Source organism: Ochlerotatus camptorhynchus, unplaced genomic scaffold, assembly GCF_037179485.1.
Source record: "Ochlerotatus camptorhynchus isolate MF236.1 unplaced genomic scaffold, CSIRO-AGI_Acam_v1.1 ptg000172l, whole genome shotgun sequence".
Classification (NCBI taxonomy): Eukaryota; Metazoa; Arthropoda; class Insecta; order Diptera; family Culicidae; genus Ochlerotatus; species Ochlerotatus camptorhynchus.
Window position 1 is genome coordinate 151,962 of NW_027040662.1, and position 14,838 is coordinate 166,799.

The 14,838-nt window shown below is 36.9% G+C and overlaps 1 protein-coding gene across 1 annotated transcript in view; it reads right to left on the reverse strand.

The window, feature by feature from the left end:
- Positions 1-970: 970 nt before the first annotated feature.
- sand (sandman) overlaps positions 971-14,838 on the reverse strand; it is a 34,686-nt gene continuing 20,818 nt past the window's right edge. The window contains exons 5-6 of the mRNA XM_065222534.1: positions 8,292-8,396; positions 971-1,693 (exon numbers count right to left, since the gene is read on the reverse strand). Of these exons, the coding sequence (XP_065078606.1) occupies positions 1,589-1,693; positions 8,292-8,396 (210 nt within the window). The 3' untranslated portion in view covers positions 971-1,588. The remainder of the gene's footprint in view (positions 1,694-8,291; positions 8,397-14,838) is intronic.

The window sequence follows — 14,838 nt, forward strand, 5'->3', positions numbered from 1 at the left end:
TAAACGACACATGCAGCATACATGAAGTAGCAATTTCAGGTGAAATGGGGCACTGATTTCAGAGATTTGTGTAATTGAAAATTCGAAGTGGAAGTTCATGTATAGCCTACCTGGCGGCTATTTGTGGACTGTACAAGGAATCGCCTTATATCACATGAGAAATCGTGTTCCAATCAATTAAAAATATTTTAGCATGTAAAAGAGACATCAGATAACTTCAGGGCAGTTTAATTAATTTCAGATTAATTACATAAACTTACTGACGCGAAAGTGTGGCGCATGGTGGTCAAGATGTGCGATATTTGTTACGTCATGCTCTATCCTGATCGATAATGATGGATGAGCCTTCCGCGGAGGTCGTTTTTTGTGTATATCTTCGTTGTTACGATTTTCTTAATGTCATTCATTGTGTGGCAGTCGAAGCCAAGCCTGAACATACTCATTATACACAGCAAAAGATCAATTTTAATATCACATCAAAGTGGATGCACTTCAATCGTGTCAAAAATATGGTTTAATATTACTTGCCAAAAAGGACAAAATTAACATTAATACCAATAATATATATATATATATATACCAAAATTAACATTAATACCAATAAACTGACATTACGCTGCTTTTACTGCATTTGTTTATTGTTGTGGTCATAAAAATTACATGAGATTTTCGACATGATTGAAGTGCATCCTCTTGGATGTTATATTAAATTTTATTTATGTAATGAGTAATCGTCATGAATGAGCACTATTCGTTATAGCTAATCGCTAATTGTGACACTCTGGAAGCTAAATTGACAGATTTAATGTGTCATACACACACTTTACCTCCTTTACTTGCATCTTACATATACAAATTATTATTATATTATATCATAGTTTCATAATTTCAAAACATAGAATTTTAGCTGTAATGAGTATGTTCAGGCCTGGTCGAAGCACCACCAACCGAAGAAATTTTCAAATCTAGAGTCACACGTTTATGTCAGTCTCAGGGCACGGAAATTTACACAAGTTTTTTTTTGTAGTTTCTCAGCCTCTAGCATTCACCATGGGGTTGTGATACAGGGTAGAGTTAAAACACTTATCAAAAATGAACTTTTGTTTTCCTTTGGAATGTTGAACAATCGTTAAGATCAGAAATTCCCTTACAGCGTATGTACTTATCAATTAAATTACTCACTCTGAAAATTGATTAGATAAAGAAAGGTTGGTAGATAATTATTTACATCAACAAGGAAAATTAAACTTAACAACTGTCTCACATTGTCTTTAATCGCTGCGACTTATCAAGTAACGGTTAGAATTGGTTCGCGGAAAACTTTATACGGGAGATGCTTTTAGCAGTGAAGACGTAAGTGTTTTGATTCAAATCACACCCGATTTTATGGTCAGTGTTCAAGTGACTTGGAAGCGAATAAAAAAAAGCTCCATATTGACCATTTTTCTGTGAGTTTTCAAGTGAGTTGAACTCCGAACTGAATCGTCTAAACCGAACGTTAGAAAAAATCCAGATTGCTTCCTTCTTACGCTGCTTGCAGTGTGTTTTCCGTGCTTTTCACTAGCCTCGATGTAGAATTTGATTCTGCTCAGCCTTCAGACTCTTCTTCGCTGGGTTGTGGAGCATTTTTCTTGCATTGGAAACAACCTCGGACACATTTCTTCAGGGATCGTATTTTATAGATGACTTGTTCCTGTAAAAAAAAAAATATTTAAACATTAAGCCAAGTTCGAGTTAGGTAGGTGTGGACAGTAATTAAGTTACTCCTCATTCATCTCGATGAAATTTGTTGGGTGACAAAAACGACCTCATCAGCTGTAAGGAGGTTACTTTTACGATTATAATGTTTGGCACGCACGTAAAAACCGGAGGCAAAAACAATTTAACGGCAATGTGTTCATCCGGTTGATGTGGTTTCGGAATGGTAGTTTTCCAATGTAATGTAAATAGAGGAGGTGGTTTTATTAGTCCAATTATTTCCTTTTGTATTCGGTGGACAATGCAGTAGTACTTTCATGGTCAATATGTTTTGTTGTATTTTGAAATTAATAATAGAGGTACTGGCTAGTTATGGCTAAGCGTTCGACCATGATTTGTATGCCTGGAGGCAACTTTCGCCAAACTTTAGCTCCGACAGATGTACAATATATCCCAATCTGTTGTAAGTATTTTTAGGCAGCAATAAAAATTATCCTGACGTGCAATCGAAAAGTTGTAGTTGAACAAATTTCACTTAAGAAAAAAACAGCAAGAACCACCTTAGTGTGTATGCGTGTTATGAAATAAAGTAATTATCCAAATAGCAAATTTCTGAAACAAGAGGTTGCAGCTAATTTTTATGGCATAGATTAGTTACATAAAAGTAACCTCAAATGTTGTGTGACAAGTGTGCTACTACAGTCATGTTTCTCAGCAACCACTGCATCCAATTATACAAACTCGGTTCCAAATCGAAAACGCAGGTACATGCACATGCTTTGGAATATTTTTGCTATTGGTCACGCCACTGCCACGCATAACAAATCTTCCAAAAACATGAAATTTCACAATTTCTTCACCAACGGGTCAACAATACTCTAGACTAGCTTCCCAAGCCACATTATCTACTTTAGGACGTGTTCCAGCTAGTAATGGGTTATTTTGAATCGATTCTCGGAAGATCGGTTCTTTTGGTTCGATTAGACGATTTTTATTAATCGAATTTCAGTTCCGATAAAACAAAAAAAATATGGTTCGTTATAGTAAAATGCCCTTTATAACCTACTCCACTCATTTGATTTCTGTGACAGGTTAGTTCTGGGAACCTTGCCGTACTCCAACCTCCGCTCAACAATATACAAATTATGACACATGAACGGACATTAAAAATATCTGGCTTTATTGTTGTATTACAAGCATTTTTCCACCAATTTCAAAATAAAAAATAATCGGTAATAAATAATAATGATTGTACCAAGTGAATCGATAATTTCAAACAAACATATATCAAGTCAGTGAGATCAATCTTGCACAATACTAAACTGTTCATGTTTGAATGATGAAAAGGAAAGTGAAATAACAAATTTTATTTTTAGTGTCTTGGTCATAGAATTTAGAAATTAGAAAATTTTGAAAAAAAATTTATGGACTCTGAAATATGTCATATCCTGATTTTTGTTACAACTTCATCCCCTCATGAGAATAAGTCTTAGTTTGTGCATTTATTTATTTTTTTACTAACACTAGTGACCCGACTTGTTCTTGAATGAATAATTGTCACTAGTTCCAGGGTATCATTAGTTTTCAGTCATTCATCTAATTTTTTTTTACAGAGTTTGAAAATCTGTCAAATTTCGAATTATGAATCAGTTTTATTCAAGATCTTTTCTGTGATTGCAGAATTTTGAAAACTCCGTCTCATCTGAATTACTGTCTAGTGTAGTTACAGCATTTTATTAGCCGAACATAAAACCATGACGGTTTCAATAATAGTCATCTCCTAAAACGTTAACTCAGCTAATAAGCAGAAGTGTCTTCTCTTCACCTTTGGAATTAAACCACGTCAAATGAATTCTCGTTGAGAACTCACACCGGTGTCACGAAACAGAATAGTTTCGATCTGTACATATGCTGAAACTTCAACTCGTTTTGCAGCGGTGCTGCAAGGGCAGAATATACAGGAACAACTTTCTGTACAGTAACTATAAGTTGCTTCTGATCCGGGACGAATCTAATCGCAGGCAATTGTTGGAAAACTTTCTCTCATCAACAGAAACGTCATGTGCTTTTGCTAATAGTATTTCCGTCGATTGTGAATGTTTCTCTTTCGGCTTTGATTACATCTACGAGGTGGTGAACGCATTCGTTAGAGATGGCGTTTTGTCGATATTCCATAATATGTATTTGATTGATCACAACGATATGATGTAAACCCAGACTAATATTAACGTTAATGATGAACATGAACAATCTTGATTATTATGATGAAAATCGCATTTTTTTACGTATTATCATTGACACTTACACTGAGCGGAAAAATCGGCAGTAATGTATTGGATTATCCTATGGATTTTAGCCATTTGACATTCTTTACACAAGTTTATCTATGAAAGTAAATTATAACGGGTTACCAGTGAAGGGTCATTGGTACTGTTAATATCCGGCCAAAGAATGTTTGCTGTAGGCGGGTTGTTTTTCTCAACCGACTTGAATTTGTTCCTTGTAGCTCTTTTGAAACCATACCAGGTATTTAGTTTAATGGGAACCAGTTTCACACCATTAAAAAAAATAACAAAATTAACTAAGCAGAACCAAAGAAAAGTGCTTGAAAAAACCCTTCAGACAAGATTAGAGCTACACTATGGAGACACATGATCGTGCACGCGAATTCAAGTCAAACAACCAAACTAATTTATCAAATCAAAACTATTGAATCGAATCTAATCGTGAACCATTTCGCTAAGTAGGTAATTAACGGGCGTTCAAAAAAAAAATGAAAATAATGGGTCGGCATAAAAAAACACCAGTGAACAGTTGGTTGGAACAACTAACATGAAGCTTTAGTGTGATAATTTATTAGCTAGAGAAAGGTCTGAAGAGGGTAGGTTGATAATTGAATGGAAGTTGAAAATGAGCGAAGGGCCATTAATGCGACAGTACTAGTCAAACGCACACTTCTTTACCTAACTCATACAATAATCGGTTAGGAGACTTGAAGTATTTCTTCAAGTCTACAGGCATCTACATGGCTTTAGGTAGCGATGAAACGTCGCAAGAACTATTCCAGCCGCAGACAGTATATGAGTAAGTCAAATGCCCAATTTTTTGCCTGTCGATATTACAATAATATTTTTTATATGTTAAATGCAAGAAGAGGAGGTAAACTTTGTGTATGACACATAAAACCTGCTAGTTTTGCTTGCAGAGGGTCACAGAGCGATTTTAACTGTAATGAACAATATCGATGAGTGAGCGCTCATCGTTATAGCTAATTGCTAATTGATTATGTGTCAAACACAAGCTTTGCCCCCTCTTCCTGCAAAATCGTCAATTGCTGGCGTATGGAAGCTAAAATCAAGGAGAAAGTGATGGAGTATGGTTCATGATCGATGATCGAGTGATTTCGAACTACAAAACGTTGATTTTTTTATGAATTTCAAGGTATTTCTTTGCATTAATTCCAATCCATCGATAGCGGGGCAAAAGGCCTGATTCATGGTGCAATATGCTCCATAACATTGGGGCAAGACGCACGAAAACAATGGCCAAAACGCACCACAACATTGGGTTAAAATGCACCGCTTGATGAGGCAAACCATAGGGGTTATGCAAGTAGAGAATGCAAAGGCATGAAGTATTTCAAATGATTATTCCTTTATGTTACATCTGAAATAAGGTCTCAATAGAGTGTTGAGCTGTGATTCATGAAGTAAAACATTTGAAAAATATACAAAAAGTGAATTCGTTCCATTCTTTTGCTTAATTTGTAGTCGATGATTTTAACAACTGTGTTATTTTTTAAGGAAAATGATTTATGATCAGAAATTATTTGTGAAACCTCCAGTTGAAAACAAACACCGGAAAATGCATCTGAGGAAAAGTTATCGTATCGTATCGTAAAATAATTTCTTAATCTCATAGACATAAATATTAGAGAGTTGGGAGGCCTTACTGTACCCCCACCCCCTTACTTGTATAAATGGAAGTAAAACTTCTATCTGAATAACTTTGGTGTTGCTGATCTTGTCAAGTTGGTATATTCAGATGTATTCAAAAACATTAGCTCCATTTAATAGGCGTAGTTGGATATGGGGGTGGGCTTACTGTATCCCTTCCATCCCCTCACTTATATCAATGAAAGTAGAGATAAGGATTGAAATAACTTCGGAGTTTACCATCTCTCCAATTGTTCGTTCAAAAACCTTTGCTCAATCTCAAAAGAGCAGTTTGAAAGTGATTTCCACCACCCCCTTCCATACTCTTTTAGTGTAAAATACAATGTCAGACGTATTCACAGAAATGTCATTGAATTGTAATGATTATATTTCAGTTTAATATATTCTACAATTTCTCAGGGTACTCTTTACGATGCTGTTTAATCACCAGAAGCAAATATTGCTGTTGAACTGGGTTTCTGGTGGATTTCTTGATAAAGTCAGAAATTAGCCTCGTTCAGCCACATCGTTGACAATCGTTGACATCGATCGAAATTTCGAAAAGGAATCAGCACTGTCAGAAATAACGTTTGACTTTTTTTTTCCTTTGGTTTGTTTTCCGTCGATCTTGTTTTCCGTGCTGAGCACCAATGCTACTGACGCCAGGGAGGCAGCTCCCACACCTGGACCCTAACTATTGACTCATCAACTTATGAACCGGGGACCAACGGCTTTACTTCCCTCCGACTGGGATTGAACCCAGGCCTGCTGGGGTGAAAGGTAATCACGCTTACCACTACACCACCGGCGCCGCTATCGTTTGACATTGATTTGGTAGGGCTGCAACCCAGCTAAAACGTAGCCCACTTAAAAGATAGCCCAACTAGCGAAATCCGACTTTACCTGTGTCTGAGACGAAATCCGTGAAGACAGTTTTTTTTATCTCCTATTTTTGGGTTTTGACGTAGGACTCCTTTTGTGTTTTATATAGGGTTGGCCCTAATGGTAGTTTTGTAATTCAAATTAAAGCTATATATTGATATTTAAAATGACCCAACTGCTAATAATTCAAACAACATCACCTCACTAACATCTGTACGGACAAGTGGATATTACATATTTACGCTACAATAATTTTAGATTCCAAAACTACGTATAGAAAGCCCCTTCCCCTCCCCTCTCTTACTACGCTTATGACATTGAGGAATTGTATTTGAATGATTCATCTGAACATACCAAATCGAAAGGATAAGATGCTTCGAAATTATTTCAGTTTGGAATCTTACTTTGATTGGTACACCGGCACCGGCAGTGTTGGCAGGAAAAGTGATTTGCGGCATTTAATTCAAATCATACATATTTGAACAGTTATAACTTTTGTTGAGACATTCTAGCCCCATATTTTCTTTGGCAATGTTGTTAGGTGCTTCTTAAACTATATTTTTACATATTAATTTTATTCAAATTTCAAACACAATGTGGAAATCCGGGTTACAACCAATCGTCCCAAAATTTTGCACAGTTGTTCTTGCTTAGTGAGGTATTTAGCATTTCTCCAGATAACAGTGACCCAGCCTAGCGGTTACTTATATATTTAATGTTTCATTCGAAATGTTCATCGTTCAATATTTTGGACTTAGACCTCTTGCGCCAGCTTTAAATTTTAACGATAAAAGCTTACTTTTGATATGCTACTTAATTAGTCCCAGTACGCAGGAGGTGTAGTGGTAAGCCTTCATGGCGTTGATAGCATTGGTACAAGATTAGGGGAAAACTAATCAAGGAAAAAATTAGTCCCAGTGATAATTTTCCACATGAAAACATGCCTCCGAACGTGCCACCGTAATAGGCTCCTTTCATACCTCCTTCCCCGCTTATCATATTGATAACGACATTAATTTAGCAGAGCCCCTTGACAAACTTCATCCCATCGTGCACGCTCATCACTTTAAAAACTGATGACGTCTTAACTGATCCCTTATAAATCCCACATTATTTTTGTACTTCAAGCGTTTTTACACCATTTTGAAAAAAACGAAGTGATCCAAAGAGATCAATTTTAAATTAAATTGATTTAATCGGTGAATCGATAATTTAAATCAAAAATAGATCGATTCCGTGAGATTGACTTTTTGGCAAACTTGTATGATACTAGACTGTAGTATGAACAAGGCATATGCACAGCTCAATGGCACAGCATTCAAGCAGTTCAAAATAACGTTTCCTACTACTCGAACTTTACCGTGGAACAATATTTTGAATACATTTCTTCTAGAACCTTGAAAAAATAGTGTCTTATTTATGCTATGCTAAAAAAATCTGGAAATTATTGCTTCATTTTCTTAAAATCTGTTAGAAGGTTGTCTCAAAACTGCTCGACAATATGATTAATTGAAAGTCATGACAACACAGACATTAAGAACAGTAGTTGAAATTTTGCGCTAGGAAGCGGTAGAAAAGGGTCATTGTTTGAAAAAGATGACCAGTTCTCATAAAAATAAATGTGCACTTCTCGTAGAAAAATGTATCTCTGCATTCAACCTCATCATATAACTGCGTCGTGGATATTTCATAAATGACAAAAAAAACGTACTGCTGGCGCAAACTCTATTCATAGTCGTCTTTTCTAAAGCGTAGGAGTATATTATGGAAACTTACCTGCATCAGATTGAAGCACATGGCTATCAGTGCCATGCCAAGCAGTAGATAAATGGCGCAAAGGATAAAGCTGATTTCCATCTTGGTGTCACCTTTCGTTTGCAGCTGCAGGTACGGTTCCAACAATAGAAGATATGAAATGAAAATAAAAAAGAGGAAAATATTGAGATATGAAATACCTACAATTGCAGAGCCTGTGTTCCATATATTTCATCAGTTACCCACATGCGCGTGAATGCAAAATATGCTGAGAAATATTATCATTTATTATCTGTACTTATCAGATTTCCCTCTTTAGACGACTGCAAAATCTTTTATTCACAATGTGCTGGACGTTCATTAGTTAGGTATGTATGGTTTTGTGTTTTATTAAAGAGGATTTAACCCTCCTTCGGTCATTCGATCATTAGTTGAAATTTACACCAGCAAGAACCGATAACATATTATTATTATTAATGAGTATTACATACCTTATTTTGGTATGCTTGTGGGATATTTTTCAGCTATCAAAATATTTTGAAAAAAATTCAAATAAATTGCAAAATAACTAAACGTGATCTTTCAGTTTTTAAATAATAACTCCTAAACGAGTTGTTCGATTGGTATTACTATAGAAGACTGTTTAAATAACAAATTATGGTATTCTGGCATAAAAAAGGCGTTTGTTATCCGTCAGTTAATGTAATAGCTACATTATTTATTGGTTCGTTATTCGTAGTATATTTTTGTCGTACTATTTAAGGTATTTTACTTCTTATGTCAGGCTCACCAATACTATATTGATGGTTGCCAGTTATAATATAACTTATGTGAAACCAATAAAATGCCTTTCAAAAAGTGATACTGTTTTTTTACTGTTATAACTGGCATAATTCGGACATCGTTCTGTCATATTAAAAAATAAACAAAAAGTCGCTCATGCCTACTATCATGGTAGTTCAAGAGGTCAAACAGATATAACTCTTTGAATACAATTATCTTTAAAACATAGTACCGCCAAACATAGGACTGCAGTAACGACATCTCACGGGCTTCTCGTGGAAAACAAGCTTTCTTGCTGATTCACAAACAATGTTGCATACAAGAAACGTCAAAGTGATCCGATGCCAGCACAGTGGCGAGTAGTTCGCGGAAATGATACCATTAAACCAATCGTTAAATGCGCAAACGATGATTCAGAATGAAGAGTAACGTCTGTTTGTATGTGCTTTTACGTTTCAGAAATTTGTGCAGGAATTTCCAGCGGCTCTAGACGATGTGCGATGTGCTGACAAACATGTAAAATCTGAAAACTTGCATCGTTATTTGAATACGTCTGCTTCTTCATATGAGCCAAACATCAACACCAAAGAAGCAACCTTACCTAGATCCTGCATATAAAACCCTGTAAATTTAGAATCGGTACGCTTTTTTTTTTCTCCGCTACAGCACTCTTAGTAGTCAGTTCTGGAATATTTGGATAGAAATTTGTTTACAATGTCATTCTCTTGAAATCCTGTGCAAAAATTTAAATAAAATTATGTTTTCTTGAATTGCCACACGATGGATGAAAAAAGAAGAGAATTAATATTGCATAAATACCCGATATGGTCGGGTACGAGGATCCCAAAGGAGTTGAAAATGGACAAAGCCACCGTCTGTGCAGTGCTGAAACGTTTCTAGGAAAGTTTGTCCGTTTCTGTAATTAAGGCGTCGAAGGGGTACAGTGGACCGGAAACCGCGTGAAAACGTCATGAAAGCTTTCAAAGCGAATCCAGGACTTTCTGACGTGGATGTGGCCAACAAACTCAGTGCTGTTCACAGTAAAGTTCGGAATATACGCACTCGGGAAGGTTTCTTCACGTATCAGGCTATTAAGCAACCGAACCGGACCGTAAAGCATAACATTACGGCCAAAACGCGGACCCGAAAGCTGTATGACCAGGTGCTGACCAAATTCAACGGATGCATCCTGATGGACGATGAAACGTATGTCTTTTTCATCATTTGTTTTCTTGTGCCTTATTTAGTTTTTACGATACATTACTGTGCGGTATCAATACCCTTCGAGTAGAGATGGTAGCCATTAGCTACCTGTTGCAGAGCCCCTCGGTTTTCAGGCATGGCAAGCGATAACCTTTTGGCCCGTTATACGACGAGCCATAGCAAGCATCGCCATCGATCCACTCATCATATTAGACAAGCGAGCTAGGACAACTTTTAAGGAAGGTACAAATCGGTTTTTTCATCTCTCTTTACCAAACTCCCCCTTTGGAGAGGGATGGTGAGGGGTGTCCCCCCTCCCCCGTCCTAGTTCGCTTGTCTAATATTTATATACAATCTTCACACTGCCGTACTCTAACGGAACTATCAAGTCTATGGTTTCATCTACTCCATCTATCGTATAAAAATTACCACTACAGTCTGTTATTTGAAATTAGCATCTTCAACTATGTAAATCGTTGACTTCACGTAGAAGTAATACTAAAAACATATAGTCAAAGTACATAACTCTGGATGGGAGCATACCATCAATTACTGTCAATGGTCGAAATGTACAGTAGCAACACCTACCCCACCCGTGTCCCCTCGAGATCGTCAAGTCGACGATGACAGGAGCACATATCGTGGTAGGGGTAAACAATAGTTGCAATTTCCAAACCTACGACTGGATGCCTTCCTTCAAATAACAATTGAAGTGCGGTAAAAATCGGTAGAACTGTTTCAAACACACAGTTGGTACTTGAACGGGTCGGTTTTCATCTCTTTTTGCCAGTGGTGGCGGAGGGGACACCCCTCACCATCCCTCTCCAAAGGGGGAGTTTGGTAAAGAGAGATGAAAAAACCGATTTGTACCTTCCTTAAAAAGTTGTCCTAGTTCGCTATTCTAATATCTATATACAATCTTCACACTGCCGTACTCTAACGGAACTATCAACTCTATGCTTTCATCTACTCCATCTATCGTATAAAAATTACCACTACAGTCTGTTATTTGAAATTAGCATCTTCAACTATGTAAATCGTTGACTTCACGTAGAAGTAATACTAAAAACATATAGTCAAAATTGTTGCTTGGGCATCCACTAACATCCTGCGATGATGAATCCCACATAATTGGAAGCAAATCTTATATCCCCGGTTGGGTGTGGAAGTTAGAGACTGTCCATAAACCTTACAGACAGGTTTTGAGAGATTAAAACACACTACCGTGAATACAGAATTACCAGACCTACATAGTTTATGAAATTCCCCTGACTCCTCTCACTGCAAAAGACCTCTGTCCAGTGAGTTGCATACAAATTCTCGTAAAAATATTATCGATCAAGGCTGTTTCATTTTTCACTTAAATTTGACACTTTGAAAATACATTAAATGTTCAAAAATTCCTCTGTTGTTGATTGACTGTTTTTTTCTTGCCTGTCAGAAATAAGTCTATAGCAGGGTTGTTAGTAAATTTTCCATCTGTAAAATTTAAGTTGAAATTCAGCAAATGGAAAACAGCCTAAGTATACTTATTTGACATAAGCACCAGAGAATATATTTTGAAAAATATATCGAGGCTAACCTAAAAAACACGAAAATTGTCTGTCACCTGTTGTTTACCGTAAAAAGTAAAAATTGCTCTTACTTTGAGTGGTAATGAATGATGAGCAATGATGATTACCAACGGGGTTTGGATTTGTTAAATATTGAAACGGTAATCGATTCGACATCTTTGACTAGTCCTGCGGAAGAAGACTAACATTAATTAATCGACATATTCGACATATCCAAAACCTTTTTACCTCCTTCTATGTTCTCTCGGGCACTTATGGTAATTCAAGGAGCATTAAAGCTGCTCTGTGTGCAATTATGTGCAATTAACGCATTTTTATGGAATAATTTAACTCTCCCCTTGGTTCTTTCGGCGGTTTGAAAACTGTTCCATTTGGTTTGAAAAGTCAATGTCCACATCACATCTCAAAAAAAAAAAAATATTTTTTGAAAAGTTCCACATAGGTTATGTGCAGTTATACTAATTCAATTTTCATAGGGGAAATGGCTCTAAAGTTGGCCTATGGATCTAAGATTGGGCCCATCGCTAAAAATATGCTTTTTATCAATTTTATCTAGATGAACGTCATTGAGACGGTACTAATGGATTTTTTGGAAGCTATTGAAAATTTAGTCGATTGCTAAATTTATGTACTTATGGGCCCAAATTAAGGGCATATAGGCCGACATTACATCCATTTCCCCTATCACATCAAAGTGGATGCACTTCAATCGTGGCAAAAATATGGTGTAATATTATTTGCTAAAAAGGACAAAATTATCATTAATACAGTGCATGAACTGACATTACGCTGCTTTTACTGCATTATTATTACAAAAAAATTTCGACATGATTGAAGTGCATCCACTTGGATGTAATATTTAAATTTAAGGCTTTGTGATACCGGGCCTTTACTGACTAGGCTATCTGAGGCCTTATTGTGATTACGATGCTTGAAACTTTCAAGGTTTGAGTATAATACTGCAAAATACCACTTGAAATACCTAGTCGAAACTTGCGACTCGCAAGATGGATGGTCAAGTTGCCGGAAACTCGAAACTTGTTTTACTATCAGCTATATTATCCATAAACGCATAACTGTCCCATTTGAATAGGAAACCAAGGTAAGATGTTACTGTTATGCTGGATCTAACGCTCTTAAACGAACTTATGTGTTCTTTGAATCAATACCAATACGAGCTGTCAATAAAGGGCGAACACGAAATTATTGCGACACCGAAAATGTCATGCCAATTTTCTTACAATGTTTAGAATCAAACCAAAATTTTAGGGTAGTTTTATACATATATTTACTTCAAAAATCAAAAGAAAAGTTAATCGATGGAGCCTTGAGTGTAAAATTCAGCGCATTTTCGCTTGATGCCCTCCATCAAAGTCTTTACAGTGTCATCCGCTACCAGTTTCTCAGTTTTTTTTTCCATTTTCTTAACATGTCCTTCTCGTCTTTGACTGTCTTCTTGCTCTTTCGAAGTTCCCGCTTCATTATTGCCCAGTACTGCTCCACCGGGCGCAGCTCCGGACAGTTTGGCGGATTCATGTCCTTTGGAACAAAATGGACAGAATTGGCCTCATACCACTCCAGGACACTTTTAGAATAGTGGCATGATGCCAAATCTGGCCAAAATAGCGGAGCTTCGTCGTGCTGCTGCAAGAACGGCAATAGGCGCTTCTCGAGGCACTCAGATTTGTAGATCTCGCCATTTACTGTGCCCTTTGTCACGAAAGGATCACTCCTCAGTCCGCAAGAGCAGATGGCCTGCCAAATGAGATATTTGGAGGCGAACTTCTACATTTTCTTCTTCTTAAATTTGTCGTCCACATCGAACTTGCTCTTGCCGGTGAAAAACTCCAACCCCGGAATTTGCTTAAAATCTTATCTTTTATATACGTTTCGTCGTCCATCACACAACAGCCATATTTTGTCAGCATCTTCTCGTAGAGCTTCCGTGCCCGAGTTTTAGCCGTCGATTGTTGCCGCTCATCGCGGTTTGGGAAGTTCTGTACCTTGTATGTATGTAGTCCAGCTCTCTTCTTTGCATTCTGGACGTAGCTCTGCGACATGCCGATCTTTTTAGCCAAATCACGGCTTGAGACGTTGGGATTTGCTTTAATCATCCGCTTCACCTTTCCCTCCGTCTTTTTGTTCTCCGGTCCCGGTTTTCTTCCAGCTCCTTTGCCGTGGTCCAACGTCAACCGCTCCTGGAACCGCTTCAATACTCTGGAGACGGTTGAATGGTGAATGTTCAACATTTTTCCCAACTGCCGGTGCGACAGGTCAGGAAATTCCAGGTGTTTGGAAAGAATTTGTTCTCTCAACTCGCGTTGGTTCACCTCCATTTTCGTTGAATCGAAAAACACGACTTCGAATACACATCAATGAGAAAGTGTGCAAAATTTGGTTGATTTTTACCCAATGGTAAAAAAGTTATGCACTGTTGAATGTGTCGCAATAATTTCGTGTTCGCCCTTTACCAACAAGGCGAATAGGCAAACAATATACGATTGTTTGAACCAACGGTTTTTTAAAGCTTACTTTTTTTTAATGAATTGTGGTTTGAAATTGTTGGATATTCTGATTATCCTGGGTATTATGTACAATGTTCGTTTTTTGAGAATAAGCGCGATCATATCTTCTGTGAAAGTGAAAAAAAAAATCGTACAATAGTTAGGTGCCAGCATTTTTTTGCAACCAAACTTTTGAAACTGTTCAATTGAGCATAAGCAATTCAGCTTGCATTTAATGAATAATCGAGGAAACGATGATTGTATATTCTACGCATAGTACACGTAGTAATCCAGTAAATAAAAAGCTAAGCCATTGACACGATTACACATGAAACCAAAATCCCTTCATATATTGAAGTGCTGAAAGCTTTCAACCGGAAAATTAAACTCAGATACAATCCTCGTTCACTGGTGTACGTGCTAGTGCCGAAGTGCATTAAATAATTTTAAGCGAGGAATTTTATTATTTTTAATACAATTTTATGTAGCACATTTATGCCCACA